General features: G+C 40.2%; 1 protein-coding gene across 1 annotated transcript in view; it reads right to left on the bottom strand.

The window, feature by feature from the left end:
* The window catches only part of TTN (titin), a 310,422-nt gene that overhangs the window by 31,145 nt on the left and 256,961 nt on the right, over positions 1 to 22,316 (bottom strand). The window contains exons 296-305 of the mRNA XM_054044429.1: positions 21,184 to 21,471; positions 20,775 to 21,065; positions 20,392 to 20,679; positions 19,626 to 20,216; positions 19,432 to 19,536; positions 18,741 to 18,938; positions 18,354 to 18,650; positions 17,656 to 18,243; positions 17,259 to 17,561; positions 39 to 17,144 (exon numbers count right to left, since the gene is read on the bottom strand). Coding sequence (XP_053900404.1) covers positions 39 to 17,144; positions 17,259 to 17,561; positions 17,656 to 18,243; positions 18,354 to 18,650; positions 18,741 to 18,938; positions 19,432 to 19,536; positions 19,626 to 20,216; positions 20,392 to 20,679; positions 20,775 to 21,065; positions 21,184 to 21,471 — 20,055 coding nt within the window. The remainder of the gene's footprint in view (positions 1 to 38; positions 17,145 to 17,258; positions 17,562 to 17,655; positions 18,244 to 18,353; positions 18,651 to 18,740; positions 18,939 to 19,431; positions 19,537 to 19,625; positions 20,217 to 20,391; positions 20,680 to 20,774; positions 21,066 to 21,183; positions 21,472 to 22,316) is intronic.

The raw sequence follows: 22,316 nt of genomic DNA, 5'->3' as shown, positions 1-22,316 counted from the left end.
TAATTTATGCTCTAAGTATTTTTATTGTTGAAACAAACCTGTTATTTTAACTCCTTCTTTGGTCTCAGTGGGTACTCCAATACCAAATTCATTTTCTCCAGAGACTCTGAAGTAGTAAACAGCACCTTCTTGAAGGCTGGTAACTTTGTAGGAAAGGCGATGGCAATTGTTGGTTATAGTGACCCAAGCCTTCTTGCTAGCCTCTCGTTTTTCAATGTAGTAGTTCTTGACAGGAGCACCGCCATCATTCTCAGGAACATCCCACGATAACACTGCAGATTCTTTTGTTACATCTTTTACAGCAATATTAGATGGAGGTCCAGGGGAATCAAGAACTTTGACAACTAAGGTCAAGGTAGCTGTGCTCAGGACATTTTGTAAGGTTAATGCATATTTTCCAGAATCATTTCTTGTTGCTTTCTCAATGGTAAGTGAGGTACAATAATCTGAAGAATCAATAGACGCTCGTGTACGGAGATCTGTCTCTGGTTTATTCCACATTACATTTGGGACTGGTTTTCCCCTGAAAGGTACGGTCATTGTAAAAGATTCACCAGCCTTTACAATTAAAGTCTTTCGCATTTCACTATCAATATCAAAGGCAGGTTCTTCTTCTCTTTCCTTTGCTACCTGAGGTTCTGAGACATCACTTGGATCACTAGCACCAACTTTGTTGATAGATCTTACTCTGAAGACATATTCAGACCCTGATGTTAGCCCAATTACAGTGTACTCTGTGCCTCTTAAATTTTGAATAGCTATTGACCAGTCAGTTTCATCAGTTTTCTTGTATTCAACTGTGTATCCAGTAACTGGGGCACCTCCATCAAATAATGGCTTTGTCCATCCAATTGTTATATTTGATCTTGTTGAGTCTAGAATCTTAGGTTTAGATGGAGGAGATGGTATGAAAACTGGATCTTCTGCCCGAATCAATGGTGAAGTGTCACTTGGAAGACTGAGACCAGCAGCATTTTCTGCATAAACCCGATATTCATATTCACATCCTTCTCGAAGACCTAATGACTTAACTCTTAGATCATAAACTGGTTTTTTGTTTACACGGATCCATCGTAGGCTATTTTTCTCACGTCTTTCAATTATGTATCCAGCGATCTCATTTCCTCCATCACTGTCAGGCCTTGCCCAACACAGGGTCATGGAATCCTTTGTTACACTGGTTATCTCTAAAGATTTAGGTGGATTTGGAACTGTAAATGGATCTAGGGCCTTGACTGCATAACTCTCCAAAGCTTCACCAACACCATATTTGTTAACTCCCATCACTCTGAAGATGTATTCGTTTCCTCTAAGTAGTTTTGTCACTTTACAGGATGTTGTTCTAAGCTCTCCTTCACAAAGTGTCCATGCAATTCTACTGGTCTCACGTTTTTCTACAATATAATAATCAATATCTGCACCTCCATTTTCTTGGGGTGGACCCCATGACAAGTGACACTTTTCAGCAGTAAGGCCAGTTATTTCTAATGGGCCTGCAGGTGGGCCGGGTCTATCAAGTACTTTGCAGTTAACAGCCAAAGATCTTGTTCCTGCAACATTCTGCAGTGTTAACACATACTGACCCGAATCCCGTCGAATGCAATCCTTAACAGTTATCGCAGTAGTGTGATCTGTTGAGACTATTTCAACTCTTGCTTTTTCCTCAATCTCTTTGCCATCCTTTGTCCATGAAATCACAGGTGAAGGTCTTCCTGCAATATCAGCATTGATTTTAAGGACCTCTCCAGCTTTAACAACAACAACGTCCCTAAATTTGACATCCATCATGATTCTTGGAGCATCAACATCATCTTTTACAGTCACAGGTCCAGTTGATTCAGATGGCTCACTAAAGAGTCCAGCAGCATTCTTTGCAATAACATGGAATTCATATCGCTGATCTTCTGTAAGTCCAGTCACATCAAAGAAAGTTTCTTGTATGTTAGTGAAATTGCACTTTAGCCAACGGCCATCTGGTAGCTCTCTGCGCTCAATAATGTATCCTGTAATCTTAGCTCCACCATCATATTCTGGTTTGGACCATGACAATGAGACACATGTTCTTGTAATATTAGTAACTTCTGGCTGACCAGGAGGATCACATGGGTCTCTTGCAGCAGTTGGTTCACATGACTTACTGCATTTGCCTATTCCTGCAATATTTTCAGCATACACACGATATTCATACATTAGTCCTTCTTCAAGGCCAGTGACCTTCATTTGTGTATCACTTATGAGGCTTTTGTTTACTTTTGTCCAAAGAATGCTGCTTCTTTCTTTCCTTTCAAGATGATATCCAATTACTTTGCTACCTCCATCATTGACTGGTTCCTGCCAACTTACAGACATGAAAGTTTTAGTTGCATGTACTACTTGAGGAGTTCCAGGTGGACCAGGTGGCTTAAATGGATACTCTGCAACAACAGAGGGAGACTCAACATAGCTGCTTCTCCCATAGCGGTTTTCTGCACACACACGGAAGTGATATTCAGATCCTGTGGTTAGACGCGCTACTTTAATCGATGTTCTTGCAACTGCTGCAGACACTACATCCCATATAGTTGTGGTAGTTTCTCGCTTCTCCACAATGTAATTGCTAATATGGCAACCACCATCATACCCTGGAGCTTTCCAAGATAAAGTTACATTATCTGCGCTAACACTGTCAATATGTACATCACATGGAGGTCCTGGTCTGTCAAGAACAATCACAGTGATAGAAAATGTTGTAGATCCAGCACTGTTGGAAATACATAATTCATAATTTCCAACATCTTCCTTTGAAGCTTCCTTGATGGTCAGCAATGTTGAAGTCTTTGATGTTTGAACATTTACCCTAGTTGTCTCTTTTAAGGTCTGTCCATCTTTCCTCCAGCTAGCTGTTGGTGGAGGCCTGCCTCTAATCGGCACATCAATCTTAAGTTCATCTCCAGCTTTAACACTGAAAGTATTGAAAAGAAGTTCAGCAGAAGGCTGGATTTCAATATCTTTTGCAACTACTGGAACTCCAAGTTGTCTTGGATCACTCTTCCCTTTTTCATTAACAGCAATCACTCTGAAAGTGTATTCCTCTCCCTTACTTAAGCCTGTTATTGTTGCTTCTAATGTCTTAACTTGGGTACAAGTGCTCCATTTTTCACTTCCTTTAGTTTGCATTTCCACTATATAACCAGTAATTTTACTGCCACCATCACTCTCTGGTTTCTCCCATGTAATCGTAGCAGTGTTGCGAGTCACATCTACAAGAGTTACTTTTCCAGGTGGATACGGTGGTTCAGAAACCTTAACTGGTTCAGCTGTTTCTGCTGGCAAACCAACCCCATATTCATTTGCTGCCAAGACACGGAAGTAGTAAATGCATCCTTCCTGTAGTTGATCAATTTTGAAGGTATTTTTAGTGCAGTTATTTGTAACAGTGGCATATGCCTTTCTAGTAGATTCTCGCTTTTCAATGATGTAGTTCGTAATTTTAGCTCCACCATCAATAAGTGGTGGTTCCCAAGCTAATGCTACTGAATCTCTCTTAACTTCTCTGATTGTCAAGTTAACTGGTGCACTGGGGGAATCAAGCACTCTGACATTAACAAAAGCTGATTTTTTGCCACTATTATTTTCTAAAGTCAAGTTGTATCTACCACTGTCAAATCTGTTTACATTATCAATGACGAGCATTGTATATGAACTGGTAACCTCAATCTGAGCTCGGTCGCTAATGGTGCCTTCTGCTTTTTCCCACTTGACTTCAGGTTCTGGTCTTCCTTTGATGGTAACAAACAGACGTAATGTACCACTCGCACGTACAGTGACTACTTTTCTGAGGTCTGCATCTAGTTCAATTTCAGGAGGTTCTATTTTGTCAGCTGCAATGACTGTACCAGGTATAGTTGCAGGTTCCCCGACTCCTTCAGAGTTAATGGCACAGATGCGGAAATTGTATTCATTGTTTTCTTTAAGTTTTGTTACAGTGAACTGTTTTCCTTGTAGTCCTGTTGGCGGTGTGCAAGTAATCCATTCATCAGCAGTAGCTTCTTTTACTTCCACAACATATCCCTTAATGGGAGCGCCACCATCATAAATAGGCTTGTTCCATGCAAGGGACACTGATGATCTGGAAGTGTCTGTCACCTTTGGATTACTTGGTGGGCCTGGTGGATACAGTGCATCACATGCACGATAGAAAATGGATGGCTCGCTAGACTCACCTACACCAGCTGCATTTTCAGCAGAAACTCTGAATTCATAGAAATGCCCGTCTGTAAGTCCAGTTACTCTGAATCGCAAGTCTGTTAGCCTTTTCTTATGGCACTTGGTCCATCGAATACCATCTTTGTCTCGCTTTTCAAGTATGTAACCTTCAATTTCAGCTCCACCATTGTCTACTGGACGACCCCACGTTACAATCATAGAATCTTTTGTGATTGCTGAAACTTGTGGCACTGAAGGAGGACCTGGAGGTTTGTATGGATTACAAGCCACAACAGGCTCAGATTCCAGTGGTTCTCCGATTCCAAATTTGTTCACAGCCATTACACGGAAAATATATTCATTGCCGGGAAGGAGTTTGGTTACTTTGTGATTAAGAGCTTGCACATCAGATGCCACTACTGTCCAGGAAAGTCTGCTTGTCTCTCTCTTCTCAATGATGTAATGTGAGATACTAGAACCACCATCATGTAAAGGCGGGGCCCATGCCAAGTAACATTTTTCTGCAGTGACACCTGTAATCTTCAAAGGACCCTCTGGAGGTCCTGGCCTGTCAAGCACTTTTACTGTGATTGGTATAGATTTTGTACCCCCTACATTGCTGAGTTTAAGTGAGTAGTGACCTCCATCAATTCTTACACAGTCTTTGACAGTGAGAGCTGTTCTCTGAAGTGTAGATTTAATTTCCATTCTTGCCGTCGTTTCTTCAAGCTCTTTTCCATCTTTTGACCATGTAATGTCAGGAATAGGTTTACCATGGATGTCAGCCTCAAGAACAAAGGTTTCTCCAGCATGAACAACAATGACATCTTTGTATTTTGGATCCAATGAAGCTCTTGGTGCTTCAATTTCATCTCTAGCAGTAATTGGCCCTGTGCTTTCAGATGGTTCGCTCAAGCTACCAGCTGCATTTCTTGCAATTACTCTAAATTCATATATTTGGTTTTCAGCAAGACCAGTTACTGTAAATTCTGTTTCTAGTACATTTGTAAAGCTGGCTTTCATCCAACGACCTTCAGGTAGTTCTTTCTTTTCTACAATATATCCAGTTATTTTGCTACCGCCATCATACTCGGGTTTTTTCCAGTTTATTGTGACATAATTTCTTGTAATAACAATGGGATCTGGGCGGCCAGGTGGATCACATGGATCACGAGCAACATACAGTTCAGATACTTTGCTAACTTTACCAATGCCAACAATGTTTTCAGCAGAAACTCTGAACTCATATTCAAGACCTTCTTCAAGGCCATCTGTTTTATATTTGGTGTCTGGAATAAGGGCCTTGTTCAACTTTGTCCAAAGAATGCTGTTTTTATCTTTACGCTCAAGATGGTAGCCAAGAACCTTGCTTCCTCCATCATTAACTGGTTCATTCCACTGTACAATCATATGGTCCTTGGAAGCTGATGTAACAAATGGCGTTCCAGGTGCCCCAGGTTCCTTATATGGGTATTGCACAACAACTGCTTTAGAATCCAATGGAGGGCTCTTTCCATATCTGTTTTCAGCACAAATTCTAAACTGGTATTCAGAATTTGTTTTAAGATTTGCCACTTTGATTGTTGTTCTTGCAACTGTTGCTGATACCATCTGCCAGGTGGTGGTGGTTGTGTCACGTTTCTCCACTATGTAGTTGGTTATCTGGCAGCCTCCAGTATAATCTGGTGCATCCCATGATAAGACAACAAAGTTTGCGCTAACCTCATCAAAGCGGACAGGTCCTTGTGGAGGGCCTGGCTTTTCAAGTACAATTATGCTCAGGTGCTCTGTAGCTGTGCCTGCTGTGTTTGATGCTGTTACTGTATATTTGCCAAAGTCATCCTTATTGCTTTCTTTAATATGTAAGATAGTGGATGTTGGTGTGTCATGAACATTTAACCTGGTTGTCTGTCTAAGTGGCTGCTCATCTTTTGTCCAAGTAATCTTAGGGGTGGGTCGGCCAATAAATGGTACTTCTATCTTAAGATCTTCTCCAGCCTGGACACTGTAAGTATTAAACATCAGCTTGAAACTTGGCTCAATTGTCAAATCTTTAGCTATCACAGGAATTGCAAGTGCTCTGGGATCACTTTTGCCTTTTTCATTGTAGGCTATCACACGGAACTGATATTCTTGATTTGAACTCAAACCGGATACAACTGCATTGCACACTTTGGTCTCAGTGACAACACTCCATTTTTCTATTCCTTTAGGCTGCATTTCAACTATGTACCCCAAAATTCTGCTACCTCCATCATGTTCAGGTTTCTCCCACGTAAGTGATGCACTTGTGTGAGTCACATCAGTGAGACTGACTTTCCCAGGTGGCAAAGGTGGCTCTGAGGCTTTCACAGCATCTATAGTTTCAGCTGGAATACCAATTCCAAATTCATTTTCAGCCATAACTCTGAAATAATAAGTTGCTCCTTCTGTAAGGTTTTCAACTTTAAAGCTTGTTTTGCCACATTTAGCACTCACATTTGCATATGCCTTTCTGGTTGACTCACGTTTGTCAATCACATAATTCTTTATTTTTGCACCACCATCATTAGCGGGTAGTTCCCAGGATAGTACTGCATAATTTTTCTTAACATCTTTTACTACTAAATTTTGTGGTGGTCCTGGTGTGTCAAGGACTTTTACTGTAACAAATGCAGACTTAGAGCCACTGCTGTTCTCTAACTTAAGAATGTACTTGCCAGTATCATTTCTATCACAGTTATCGATGGATAGTTGTGTGTAGTTTATGCCTTTTTCAATTTGAACCTTATCTGTAAATTCACCTTCTTCCCGAGACCATGTGATTTCAGGTGTTGGTCGCCCTCTGAATGGTATGTGAATCCTAGCAGATCCACCAGCTCTAACCAATATTCCTTTCCTTAGTTCTGAATCAATATCGAGTTCAGGAGTTTCAAGCTTGTCTTCTGGTTTAACAGTTCCAGGAACTGATGCAGCCTCTCCTACACCAACTTTATTGAGGGCACACACTCGTACTTTATATTCCTGATGTTCAATAAGTTTTCTAATCTCAAATCGAGTGACACGCAGCCCAGTCTGTGGAGTAGCTACTGTCCATTCTTCTTCCTCTGCTTTACAGAGCTCCACAATGTATCCTTGGATTTCACTACCACCATCATAAATAGGTTTACCCCAAGCAAGTGTAATTGAATTTTTGGTGGTATCTACAACATGAGCATTAGTGGGTGGACCAGGTTTAAACACAGGGTCACAAGCTTTAAAATAAGGAGAAGCTTGGCTTGGTTCACCAATTCCAGCAGCATTTTCAGCAGATACTCTGAATTCATACTCATGATCTTCTGTTAGTCCAGTGACTCTTAATCGTAAATCTGTAATTCTGCGTTTATTACATTTTGTCCATCTGATGCCAGCTCTGTCTCTCTTTTCTACAATGTAACCAATAATTTCGCTGCCTCCATCACTATCTGGCCTGCTCCAGCAGACAGTCATGGAATCCTTTGTGATGTTGGTAATTTCCAGTGCCTTTGGTGGACCAGGAACCACAAATGGATTTTTCATAAGTACTGGAACAGACTCCAGAGGCTCACCAACACCATATTTGTTAACTGCCATTATACGGAAAATATACTCATTACCTTCCAAAAGTTTTGTTACTTTCAGCATTGTGGCTACAACATCTGAAGCAACAATAGTCCAAGCAAGGTGGCTAGTTTCTCTCTTCTCAACAATGTAGTGAGAAATGTCACTACCACCGTCATGTAGTGGTGGATTCCATGACAATGAACATTTTTCAGAAGTAATTCCAGTAACCTGAATTGGGCCTTCTGGTGGACCTGGTCTGTCCAATACTTTTACATTTACAGGTACTGACTTTGTTCCTGCAATGTTAGAGGCTTGTAAAATATACTGTCCACCATCAACTCTAATGGCGTCTTTTACAATAACTAATGCCTTGAAATCAGTGTTCTTTATCTCACATCTAGCAGTTTCTTCAAGTTCCTTATCTCCTTTGAACCACTTAATGGTAGGTAGTGGCTTTCCATGGACATCAGCCTCAAGTTTGAACATTTCTCCAGCATTTACAACAATTGTATCTTTGTATTTTGGATCCATTGAGATTCTTGGAAGCTCAACTTCATCCTTCGCTGTTATTGGTCCTGTACTATCAGAGGGTTTGCTTATTGCACCTGCAGCATTCTTTGCTATGACTCTAAATTCATATCTTTGATCTTCAGTAAGCCCTGTTACGGTGAAATGAGTTTCAATGATATTGGTGAAGCTAGCTTTCATCCAGCGACCATCAGGCAAGTCACGTTTTTCTACAATATAACCAGTAATCTTGCTACCTCCATCATATTCTGGTTTGGTCCACTGTAGAGTAATTGAGCTTCTTTTAACAATTATAGCTTCTGGACATCCTGGAGGATCACAGGGGTCTCGGGCTACATAGCACTCTGAAACTTTGCTTGCTTTTCCTACACCAACAATATTTTCTGCAGAAACTCTAAATTCATATTCAATGCTTTCTTCAAGGTTAGTTGTTTTATAATGCGTGTCTTGAATAATGGTCTTGTTTATTTTTGTCCATAAAATGCTGTTTCTTTCCTTTCTCTCAAGATGGTAACCCAAAACTTTACTTCCACCATCATTAATTGGTTCATGCCACTGTACAACCATAGAGTCTTTTGTTACTGTTGTCACAAATGGTGTGCCAGGAGGACCTGGTTCTTTATAGGGGTACTGAGCTACAACTGGTTCAGATTCCAAGGCAAAACTCTGTCCATATCTGTTTTCAGCAAATATTCTAAACTGATATTCTGAGCCAGTTTTCAGTTTAGTCACCTTTAGGGTAGTTCTTGCAACAGCAGCTGAAACAGTTTCCCATACAGTGGTTGTTGTATCTCTCTTATGAACAATGTAATTGGTGATTTGGCAGCCACCTGTATACAATGGAGGATTCCATGATACTGTAATGCTTTCAGCACTAATATCATCAAACTTTACAGGCCCTCTTGGAGGATCAGGCTTGTCTAGTGTTATAATTTCAACACATGCAGACTTTTGTCCAATAACATTAGCAACTGTGATTCCATACATGCCACTGTCCTCTTTGTGTGTTTCTTTAATATTCAGTACAGTGAGATTAGGCAAATCATTAACATTAACTCTTGTTGTCTGCTTTAACGGTTGGCCATCTTTTGTCCAAGTAACAGTCGGCTTAGGTCGACCAGAAATTGGTATTTCTACTTTTAGATCTTGTCCCACCTGGATACTGTAACTGTGGAATGCAGGTCTTACATCTGGTTCAATAACAAGGTCTTTGGCGACCACTGGAACTGCCAGAGATCGTGGATCACTCTTGCCTTTTTCATTTACAGCTATTACTCTAAATAGATATTCTTCTCCTTGAGTTAGGTTAGTAATCAGTGCTTCAAGTGCTTTTACACATGCACATTCTGACCATTTGTCACTGCCCTTAACTTGCATCTCAACAATATATTGTAAGATTTTGCTACCACCATCATGTTCCGGCTTTGACCAGCTTAGCGATACACTATTTCTTGTGACATCATCCACTGTTATTTTCCCTGGAGGTTGAGGAACTTCAGAAACCTTAATTGGGTCAATGGTTTCTGCAGGAAGGCCAATTCCAAATTCATTCTCAGCAGTGACTCTGAAGTAGTAATTGCTGCCCTCCTGAAGTTGGTCTACTTTCCATGAGGTCTTGTGGCAATTTGTTGCAACAGCTGCATAGGCCTTTCTTGTTGCTTCACGCTTTTCAACAATATAATTTTTTATTTTAGCTCCACCATCCAGTAAAGGAGGTTCCCATGAAATTGAAACAGAGTCTTTGGTGATCTCCTTAATTTTTAGGTTAACAGGTGGACTTGGGGTGTCCAGTACCCTTACACTAACAAAGGCAGACTTTATTCCACTACTGTTTTCTAAAGTAAGAGTGTATTTTCCAGTATCAAATCTGTTAACATTGTCAAGAACAAGGGAAGTGAAGCTGCTAGTAATGTCAATAATAGCTGCCTCTCTGATCTCACCATCCATTTTACCCCATTTTACTTCAGGGGTTGGACGCCCTCTAATAGGAACAAATAATCTTAAGGAACCACCTGCCCTTACATTTACAATTTTCCTTAAGTCTAGGTCAAGATCAAGGTCCGGAGCTTCCAATTTTTCTTCAACAATAACAGTACCAGGAACATCAGCATGCTCTCCAACTCCAGCTTTATTAACAGCACAGATACGGAATTTATATTCATGTTTTTCTAATAAATTTTCTACTTCCATATTTGTTTTCTTGATTCCAGTTGGTGGGGTACAAATTGTCCAGTCACCAACACTTATGTCACATTTTTCAACAATGTATCCCTGGATTTCACTGCCACCATCATAGATTGGTTTGCCCCATGAAAGGAAAACTGAAGATCTTGTCACATCTATTGCTTTGGGATTATTAGGTGGACCTGGCTTGTAAATAGGATCACAAGCCTTATAGTAAGTGGAAGGTAGGCTTGGTTCACTAAGACCAGCAGCATTTTCAGCTGAGACTCTGTACTCATAGTCATGGTTTTCTATAAGTCCAGTCACCCTGTATCTCAGTTCACTAACCAAACGCTTGTTGCATCTTGTCCAGCGAATGCCTTCTTTATCTCGTTTTTCAAGAACATAGCCCACAATTTCACTACCGCCATCTGAGGCTGGTCTTTCCCATACAACAATCATTGAATCTTTGGTAATGGCTGAGACTTCTGGGGCATTTGGTGGAAGTGGCACAACAAATGGGTTCTTTGCAATTACTGGTTCAGATTCAAGAGGTTCACCAACACCATATTTGTTTACAGCCATGATACGGAAGACATATTCATTTCCTTCCAAAAGTTTTGTAACTTTGCAACTAAGGGTTTGCACATTGGAGTCCACTACGGTCCAAACTAAGCGGCTAGTTTCTCTTCTTTCTACAATGTAGTGTGAAATATTACTACCACCATCCTGTAGTGGGGGTTTCCAAGCCAACACACATTTTTCAGCAGTAACTCCTGTTATATCAACAGGCCCTTCAGGTGGCCCAGGTCTGTCAAGAACTTTGACATGCACAGAAGCTGTTTTTTCACCTGCAACATTCTTTGCCAGAAGTACATAATGACCACTATCAACACGAATGGCTTCTTTTACACTGAGGCTTGTTGCAAAATCTGTGCTTTTTATTTCCAAATGAGCTGTGTTTGCTAATTCGTGATCACCTTTTAGCCAGTGAATGGTAGGTAATGGCTTGCCATAAACATCAGCATCAATCTTGAATGACTCACCAGCATTTACTATAATTGTTTCTTTATATTTTGGATCCATACTTATACGAGGTGGCTCTACTTCATCTTTGACTGTGATTGCTCCTGAGCTTTCAGATGGTTCACTGAAAACACCTGCAGCATTTCTTGCTATGACACGGAACTCATACCTCTGATTTTCCACTAGGCCAGTTACTGCAAACTGAGTCTCAATGACATTTGTAAAGCTTGCTTTCATCCAGCGACCATCTGGTAACTCCTTCTTTTCAACAACGTAGCCTGTGATTTTGCTTCCACCATCGTATTCAGGTTTCTTCCACTGAAGGGTTACTGAGTTCCTTGTGACAATTATAGGTTCTGGACGACCTGGAGGATCACATGGGTCATGTGCTGTATAACATTCAGATACTTTACTTGCCTTTCCAATACCCACTATATTTTCCGCATAAACTCTGAACTCATATTCAAGTCCCTCTTCAAGGCCAGTTGTCTTAAATTTAGTGTCAGGAATAGATGTTTTGTTTAGTTTAACCCAGAGGATGCTATTTCTTTCTTTGCGTTCCAAATGGTACCCAATGATCTTGCTACCTCCATCATTAACTGGTTCATGCCACTGTACCACCATGCTATCTTTTGAGCGAGCTGATACAAAAGGTGTTCCAGGTGGACCAGGAACTTTGAATGGATATTGGGCTACAACAGACTCTGATGTGAGATATGTACTCTTTCCATATCTGTTCTCAGCTGCAATTCTGAACTGATACTCACTTCCAGTCTTTAATCTACATGCTTTTATTGTTGTTCTGGCAACAGTAGCTGACACAATGTGCCAGACAGTAGTAGAAGTGTCCCGTTTTTCTACAATATAATTGTTGATAGAGCTGCCACCATCATATTTTGGTGGTTCCCAGGAAATAGTGATACTATCTGCTGTTACTTCATCTATCTTTACTGGCCCAGTTGGAGGCCCTGGTTTATCAAGGACAACAATATTAAGAGTTTCAGTAGCTTCACCTGCAGAATTTGTAAGTTTGACTAAATATGGTCCAACATCATCTTTGCAGGCTTCTTTTATTGTTAGCAATGTGCTGTTTTCTGAACTTTCTGCATTTACTCTAGTAGTCTGTTTCAGTGGCACATGGTCTTTATGCCATAATACAGCTGGTTTGGGTCGACCAACAAATGGGACATCAACCTTTAAGTCCTCTCCTGCTAGGACACTGAAAGTGGTGAACAACAATTTGAAAGCTGGTGGAATCACAAGATCTTTTGCAACAACAGGTATGCCCAGTTGTCGAGGATCGCTGATACCTTTTTCATTCTGAGCTGAAACACGGAAGGAATATTCCTCCCCTTGTATCAGTCCAGTTATAGTAGCTTCAGTAACTTTTACCGTAGCACAAGTTGCCCACTTTTCACTGCCTTTGCTTTGCATTTCTACAATATAACCCAGAATTCTGCTACCTCCATCGTGTTCAGGTTTCTCCCATGACAAGGATACACTATTTCTTGTCACATCCAACAAAGTTATCTTTCCTGGGGGCAGTGGTCTTTCTGACACTTTCACCGATTCTGGAGTTTCAACTGGAAGGCCTATTCCATACTCATTTTCAGCTAGGACTCTGAAATAATAATTGCAACCTTCCTGCAGGTTGTCTACTTTCCAGCTGGTCTTGTGGCAGTTGGCAATAACAGTTGAATAAGCTTTTCTTGTTGACTCACGCTTTTCAACAATATAATTTTTTATTTTTGAACCTCCATCTATGAGAGGAGGCTCCCATGTGAGTGTAACAGATGATTTTGTGACTTCTTTTATTTTCAAATCTTGTGGTGCTCCAGGTGTATCAAGAACCCTGACATTTACAAATGCTGATTTACTGCCTGAACTATTTTCTATTGTCAATATATACTTGCCACTGTCAAATCTATTTACATTTCCAACAGTAAGTAGAGTATAAGAGCTTGTTGATTCAATAGTAGCTTTATCTAAAGACTCTCCATGTTCTCTTGTCCATTTCACTTCAGGTGCTGGTCTTCCTTTGATTGGGACAAAGAGTCTTAAAGTACAGCAGGCTCTGATATTGACAACTTTACGTAGTTCTGCATCCAGTTCAATCTCTGGAGGTAGCATTCTTTCTTCAGCCTTTGGTGATCCAGGAACAAGGGCAGGTTCTCCAATGCCTTCAGAGTTCATGGCATATATTCGGATCTTATACTCCTGGTTTTCCTTGAGATCTGTGATGGTAAAAGAAGTAGCCTTCAGTCCTGCTGATGGAGTTACAATTTTCCATTCATCTTCTTCAGGTAGTGCTATCTCAACCATATAACCTGTGATTTCTGAGCCACCATCATAAATTGGTTTATTCCAAGCTATTGTAATTGAGGACTTGCTAGTGTCCAAGACACGAGGATTACCTGGTGGACCAGGCTTAAACACAGTATCACAGGCTTTATAAAATTGACTGGTTGGACTTGGTTCACTAATTCCAGCAGCATTTTCAGCCATTATTCTGTATTCATACTCATGACCTTCTGTCAGTCCAGATACTTTATAACGTAAGTCCGTAACAACCCGTTTGTTACATTTCACCCAGCGTAGTCCAGCTCTATCACGGCGTTCTACAATGTAATTGGTTATTGGGCTTCCACCATCAGAATCAGGACGTCCCCAACAGACAATCATAGAATCTTTTGTAATTGCTGTAACTTCCGGTGTTTTGGGCGGATCAGGTGGCACATATGGATTTACTGCAAGAATAGGCTCTGATTCCAGGACTTCGCCAACCCCATATTTGTTAACAGCCATAACACGGAACACATATTCATTGCCTTTTAATAGGTTAGTGACCTTCTGTTTAGTTACTGGAACTTCTGAGGCCACGTTTGTCCATGCTAGTCTGCTAGTTTCTCGTTTTTCAACTACATAGTGGTCAATCTTTGCTCCTCCGTCATCCAGCGGTGGTAACCATGACAGTACGCATTTTTCACTTGTAACCTCAGACACAGCCAAAGGCCCTTCGGGTGGACCAGGTCTATCAAGAACTTTAACATTGAATATATGCTTTGCAAAGCCACCAGGATTAGAAGCAGTAAGCGTATATGCACCGCCATCTCTTCTGGCAGAATCTTTGTTGATCACAACAGTAGAGAAATCTGCCTTTTTTATTTCTAATTTTCCTGTGTCTTCTAGCTCTTTTTCATCTTTTGTCCATGTCAGGGTTGGTGGAGGTCGACCTGCAACATCAGCCTCAAGTCTGAAAACTTCACCTGCTTTCAGTACTAAAGTGTCCTTGTATTTGGCATCCACCATTATCCTTGGTGCTTCAATGTCATCTCTGCATGTTATTGCATCTGATGGCTCAGATGGCTGGCTAACTGCACCAGCAGCATTTCTGGCAATCACACGGAATTCATAAGCAGCATCTTCTGTCAGACCACTTACAGTGAAATCTGTCTCTAGTATATTGCTAAAGTTAGCTTTTAGCCAACGACCATTAGGAAGGTCTCTCTTTTCAACAGTGTAACCAGTTATCTTAAAACCTCCATTATATTCTGGTTTAGTCCACTTAAGTGTTACTGCATGTCTTGTAATGTTGAGAGGTATTGGTTTACCAGGAGGATCTATAGGGTCCAGAGCAAACACTGGATCAGATGGTTTGCTTGGTTTACTTTTGCCAGCCATATTTTCTGCTATAACACGGAATTCATATGCAATGCCATCAGTAAGTCCACTTGATTTAAAGAGATTGCCTACCACCAATGCTTTACTTACAGTCTGCCAAAGAATGCTATTTCGTTCTTTTCTTTCAACATGATATCCCAAAATTGGACTTCCACCATCAGTAACAGGCTCATTCCAGCTAATGGTCATTGACTCTTTTGTGACTGCAATCACCTGAGGAGTACCTGGAGGCCCAGGAACCTTAAATGGATAGTTGGCAAATACAGATTCTGAAGAAATGGCTGGACCTGTTCCATATCTGTTTTGAGCTTTAACACGGAACTGATACTCAACTCCAGTAGTAAGATGAGTAGCTTTAAACATGGTACGTATAACAGTGGTTGCTAACTCAGTCCATGTGGTACTGTCAGTCTGACGCATTTCTACAACATAATTACTTATTGGTACCCCTCCATCATTCTGAGGAGGTTCCCATGAGAAAATTACAAAGTCAGATGAAACTTCATCAAATTTGATGGGTCCCGTAGGAGGGCCAGGAATATCATGAACCAGGACAGTAATCACATTGCTAACTTCTCCAACAATATTTTTAGCTGATAGAGGATATCGGCCACTATCATTTCTTGTGCATTCATTGATGGTTAGTATGGTCGCGGTTGCAGTGTTTTCAAAGTTTACCCTGTGTGTCTGTTTAAGCAGCTGGTCTTCTTTTTTCCATATCACAGTTGGTCTTGGACGACCAAGCACAGGGATCTCAATTTTGATGTTGTCACCAGCTCTGGCAATGACCGATTTCTGGTAGATTCCACGGAGGTCAAATTCTGGAAGCATCATCTGCTCTTTAACAACAACTGGTCTGCTCTCTCTTGGATCACTTCTTCCAGCACTATTAACTGCCATAACCTGGAAAGTATATTCCTCATTTTCAGTTAGATTCTTCACTACACAGTCTAATGTTTTCACAGTTGTGATGTGTGTCCATTGAGTGGAACCTTTTTTCTGTGCTTCAATTATATAACCAGTGATCTTGCTGCCACCATCATGTTCTGGCTTTGGCCAAGCAAGGCTAACTGTGCTCTTTGTTATATCCATAATATTGAGGCTCTCAGGTGCTGATGGTGCTTCAGAGGCTCTTACAGGTTCTGTAGTTTCAGCTGGTTCACCAATACCAAACTCATTTTCAGCCAGCACTCTGAAGTAATATTCACATCCTTCAACCAAATTAGGAATCCTAAGGGAACATTTCTGGCAGTTGGTGGTGATTGTTGAATATGCCTTTCGTGTTGCCTCACGTTTTTCAACAATATAATTTGTTATACGCGAGCCACCATCTAATAGAGGCATATCCCAGTGCAGGATGATGCTGTCTTTAGTTATTTCCCTAGGCTTAAGATTTATTGGTGGTCCTGGTGTATCCAAGACTTTTACATTTACGAAGCCAGTTTTCTTACCAGCAGCATTTTCAAGGGTCATTATATATTTTCCAGCATCGTATCTATTACACTCTGTCATAATTAGAAGAGTAAAAGAGTCTGTATTTTCAATGTTGGCACGTGCTTTAAGTGGGATATCATCTTTCGTCCATGTAACTTCAGGAGTTGGGCGGCCTTTAATTGGCACAAATATCCGAATACTCAGCCCAGCTCTAACAACAAGTGTTCTTCTCAGCTCAGCATCTAATTCAAAATCAGGAATCATTTCCCGATCTTTGATTTCAACACTTGGAATCTGTGCTGGTTCACCAGCACCCACAGCATTGATGGCAGTGATTCTAAAATTGTATTTGGCTCCTGGCTGGAGATTAGCAACAACAAATTCAGTGATTCTTAAAGCAGTTCCTGTTGTGTCTTTTACCCATTCTTCTTCCCCTTCCTTTTGATGCTCTACTATGTAGCCAATGATGTCAAGTCCACCATCATAATGAGGCTTGCCCCATGTTAAAGAAGCACTGGTCTTTGTAGTATCAATCACTCGTGGGTTTGAAGGTGGACCTGGTGGATCTGCAGTAGTGAAAAAAAGACAAAATCCCCACATTATATTAGATCTGAGTTTTTATAGGCAACCAAAATATTAATACTCTATGGTGAACTCTGCAGTAAAGACACGATACTAACATGCAGCATCTTTAATTAGTACTGGGTTTGAAGCATCACTTGGTGGTCCAACTCCTGCTCTATTTTCTGCACTGACGCGGAATTCATATTCATTTCCTTCTAGGAGTCCAGTCACTTTGCATCTAAGGTCTGAAACTGGTTTCTTCATTACTCTGACCCATCTCAAACCTTTCTTTTCTTTCTTTTCCACGTAGTAGCCTGTGATCTCACTACCACCGTCATCAATTGGCCTTTTCCAGGTAACAGTTGCACTATTTTTAGTCACATTTGTTACTTCTGGTTTTCCAGGAGGACCTGGGGGACCTAATAGGAAAAAAAGACAGAGTTTTTGAAACATACATGAGCCTTTAAATACTATAATGAACACTTGGTTAAAGTGTTAACCTTTTCTACTTACCAAATCTATCCACCATTTTAACTGGTTCTGACTGTACTGGTTCACCCTTGCCATACTGGTTCACAGCTGAGACACGGAAGATGTATTCATTTCCTTGAATGAGCTTGCTAACAACATGCCTGCAAGTTTCAATATTTTCAGCAATTAAAGTCCACAGGAGTCGGCTAGTTTCTCTCTTTTCAAGTACATAAGACTTGATGGGTGATCCACCATCTTCTGCAGGAGGGGACCATGTAAGAGTAGCTTTTTCTGCTGAGACGTTGCTGACCTCAATAGGCCCAGGGGGTCCAGGTACATCTAAAACTTTCACATGCACATGCTCCTGTTTAGTTCCAAAAGGATTGCTTGCAGTGATTGTGTATTCACCAGAATCTTTCCTGGCAGCATATTTGACATTAAGTGTGGAGGAAGTTGGAGTTGTTTCAATGTGTACAATATCTGAAAGCTTAAAGTCTTTTCCTGCTTTGGACCATGCTGAAGTTGGAAGTGGTTTGCCACGGATGCTAATAGCAGACATTGTAATGGTATCTCCTGCTTTAACAGTCAAGCCTTCTTTCAATGTAGGATCAATAACAATAGTTGGTGCCTCTGTAAAAGAAAAGCACATGTTTGTCAGAAAAGAAAGCAGGAGAGTGTGTTTTAAACAATAATTTAACAAAACAACTGACTCCCCTATATTTTTGATACTGTCTACGCACCATACTCATCCTTGCATATTATGGTTCCTGTAGGTTCTGATGGAGGACTAATAGCACCAGCAGTGTTCTTTGCTCTAATTCTGAACTCATACTTCCCACCTTCAACAAGGTCAGTTACAGTAAATGCACAGTCTGGAACATTCACATGATTAGCTTTTGTCCAAGATTTTGAAGGCAAGTCACGTTTTTCAACTATGTAGCCAATTAACTTATGTCCACCATCATACTTCGGTTCTGTCCAAATGAGAGTTACTGAGTTCCTAGTTATATTGATAACTTCAGGTTTCCCAGGAGGATCTTTAAAAAAATTAAAATAAAACAATAGTAAAACAAATGCCAATATTTTTCAACCCACAGAATTTTCTCTTTTTTCTTCTGATGACTTACCAATGGGATCAAGTGCCACGATTGGTTCAGATGGCAGGCTTGGTTTACCTACTCCTGCCAGGTTGATTGCCATCACTCTGAATTCATATTCCAGACCTTCAGTTAACCCTGTTACTCTGAAGTCTTTCATCCTTAATGGGGTCTTGTTAGCTCTCTTCCACAGAAGGCTATTTCTTTCTTTAAATTCAAGATGATAACCTACAAAGATGAATAGTAAAATGTAAAATAGCAGTTGATATTATAAAAATTTTCATTTGCACAGTTAACTGCCCAGCATACTACTGCTGTATCTGTATCAGCTACTGTTGCAAGAATATTTAAAGATAGATTAAGGAATAGATATAAATGTAAATTACAAATATATGCAGTTACATGATTTGTGAATGCAAATGCTAATTTATGCATGCAAATATAGGTGCACCCATTGTCCCTTCCTTACAAGATTTGGCCATATGTATGTGAAACAGCTATAATGTCACAATTCCTCTTTTTTTCTAACTTTGACTGAATTTTAATTTTTTTATTATTTAAAAACAGCATATATATTAAAAGAATGAAAAAGAAGTATAATTCTAAAGATACATAAATAAAGGATACATTAAAACAAAAAAATAATAGTTTTATTTTACTTTTCAATAAGAAGAAAGAAGAGATAGAGGGGAAAATGGTGAGAAGGTTTTAAGGCAAATACCTGTGATTGGTGAGCCGCCAGTTTTCTTTGGGTCAGTCCAAGTTAGAGATGCAGAATCATGCCTAACATCAACAATTTTGGGTGGTGGAGGAGCATCTGGCACATCTAGAAAATATGTTAAAAATAAATTAGCATTAAAAGGAAATACCAAGATTACATCATTTTTAATAAAAAAGATTATAATTTATGATTACCAAATGGATGTCTTGCAACTACAGGGTCAGATTTAAGGCCTTCTCCTACTCCATATTTATTTTCAGCACTGATCCTGAAAGTATATTCATTTCCCTCATGAAGTCTTGAAACTCTAAATGTAGTTTTCTGGACAGCAGAAGCACATGTCACCCATTTATTGTTTATATTATCTCTCTTCTCTATTATATAATTAGTGATTTCTGAACCACCATCGTCTTTCGGAGGTCCCCATTTTAAGGTTATAGCATCAGCTGTGACTTCTTCAAATTTCACAGGTCCTGTTGGGATGCCAGGTTTGCCAACAACTTTTACGGAAATAGTGCCTTCCTTACTGCCAGCACTATTCTTCAGAGTGATTGTGTATTTTCCAGCATCATTTTTCTGGCAGTCACGTACCAAAAGAGTGGTGTTAACTGCTGTAGACTCAAAGGCAACTCTTCCAGTCTCAGTGAGTACCTGGTCTTCACCTTTCTTCCATGTCACAGTTGGGGCAGGTTTTCCTTTAATTGGGATTTTAAGATGGAAACTACTACCTTCTTTGGCTAAATAGCACAAATCAGGTAGAGCTCTTAAATCAAGATCGGGTGCCACTGCAAAGTAAAAGGTATCAATTATTCATTTGAGCATAAAAACCTTTGTTTTAAAATGTTAATTCAGTTCTAAACTAAACTGATATGTATCCATGCATGATGGACCCTATGTATAAAGCAACATATAATTTGGATAAATGAAAGAGAGTATTAATGAGTTTGGAGAAATACTTACCAACATCATCTCTTGCCACAACTGTAATCTCACTTGGAGTTCCATATCCAGCATCATTCTGTGCTCTTACTCTGAAAGTATACTCCTTCCCTTCCGTCAAGTCTTTAGTTGAAAACTGGAGGTTCTTTGACCTCATAACTTCTTGCCATGAATCATCAGCAGTCATAATCTCAACAGTATATGCAATGATACGGCTTCCACCATCACTGATAGGCTTTTTCCAGGCTAGATTGCAGGATGACTTTGTTACAGCCAAAGCTTTTAGGTCGACAACTGGGCCGGGTGTTTCTAAAAGGAATAAAAACATTGGTAAGTCTCAATTACAAATTAAATACAAGCTCATTTTAAAAGTAAAATAGGAAAACAATATTCAGTTTTCTCACCAGAAGCTTTAATAGCATCCCGAGTTTCACAGGGGTCACCAATACCGTATTCATTTTCAGCAAGCACCCTGAAAAAGTATGATTTCCCTTCCTCTAAATTAGTTATCCTGAAACTTGTCTTTGGGCATTCTGTTGAAACTGTGGACCATGATTTTCTCTCTGCATCTCGTTTTTCTACAATATAGTTTGTGACTGGACTGCCACCATCAATTAGAGGAGGCTCCCAGGAAATAAAGGCAGAATCCTTAGATGCTTCTTTTACAATCAGATTAATAGGAGGTCCAGGAGTATCTATACGAATGCAAATAAATAATTGATTTAATAATCAAAATACAGAAAATATTAACTGGTATTACATTAATTTAAAAAATAACTAATACTTAAGATCAGTAATAATTCTGGCACTTACCAAGTACTTTCACAACCATGGTGTATGATTTTTTACCACTGCTGTTCTCCAGAGTCAAGACATATTTTCCAGCATCATATTTGTTTACATTTTCACAGCGTAGGAAAGTGTCAAAATCAGTTGACTTGATATCTAGCCCTTTCCTGTCTCTTATGTTGGCATTCACTTTAGACCAACTAATCTTTGGAGGTGGACGTCCTCTTACTGGCACATAAATCCTCATTGTGACTCCAGCACGTAATACAAGTACTTTCCTCAGTTCTGCATCGAGATCTCCCTCAGGTGGAACTGTATTGGTAATAAAAGATGTATACATTATAAATTCAGTATTTAAATGTAGCACTAAAATTGCTGTGAGCAGAAGTCCCAGTTTACTGGCATTGTACTGGATAGGAAGGCCTGTTCCTGTGTCTCAGCTGGTGTTATTTAAACTGTGGTTTTGACCAAGTTTCAAGATAACTGATAGGCTGAACTTCTTCTGCAGTGCTTCCTCCTCCTCTCATCAACTACATCTCTTTCCCCCCTTCTTCCCATTGTATGAATGAGTCCCTCTTCCTCCTTATCTTAAAAGGAACTTGTAACTCATCTGCCTGTCCTGTACTTTTTTACCCTGCACAAATGTAACTATTACTGGGTGGTGCTACACTTTTGCTCCATTTAGTGTATATGATGAAGTAGCCTGAATGTCAACTGGGGACAAGAGCCCCATACAATTAAATCAGGCAGGATGCCCCAGAAAACCACAAGATCTTAGTATAGGCAGCTGGGTTTCAAATTCCTTGAAAGGTAGGAGAGAGACTGAAGGCCTGAAGAAGAGGAGAGAGATCTGGATAGTCTGAATAATGGCTGGGGGGAAAAGGGAAAAATCTTGAAGACCCAAGAAGGTGGGAGAATTACTGGTGGGGAGACAGGAAGAGCAGGCACTACCTGCCCTAAAAATGACTCCAATCTCATTCCTTTTCAGTTGCCAGTTCTCCCACGCTCTGTAAAACAAGCTCTCTCAGGCTCCCAGCTACCAGGCCCTCCTGCGTTCTCCTGCTACAAGCTGTGACAAGCCCCTCCTTTAAGCTTCTAAATCTACCTCATAAATCTTCACTGAAAGTAGCAAGTTCATTTGTTTTCCAGAATACTTA

Source organism: Malaclemys terrapin, chromosome 11 (genome assembly GCF_027887155.1).
Source record: "Malaclemys terrapin pileata isolate rMalTer1 chromosome 11, rMalTer1.hap1, whole genome shotgun sequence".
Lineage (NCBI taxonomy): Eukaryota > Metazoa > Chordata > Testudines > Emydidae > Malaclemys > Malaclemys terrapin.
This window is presented reverse-complemented; position numbering and strand designations above follow the sequence as displayed.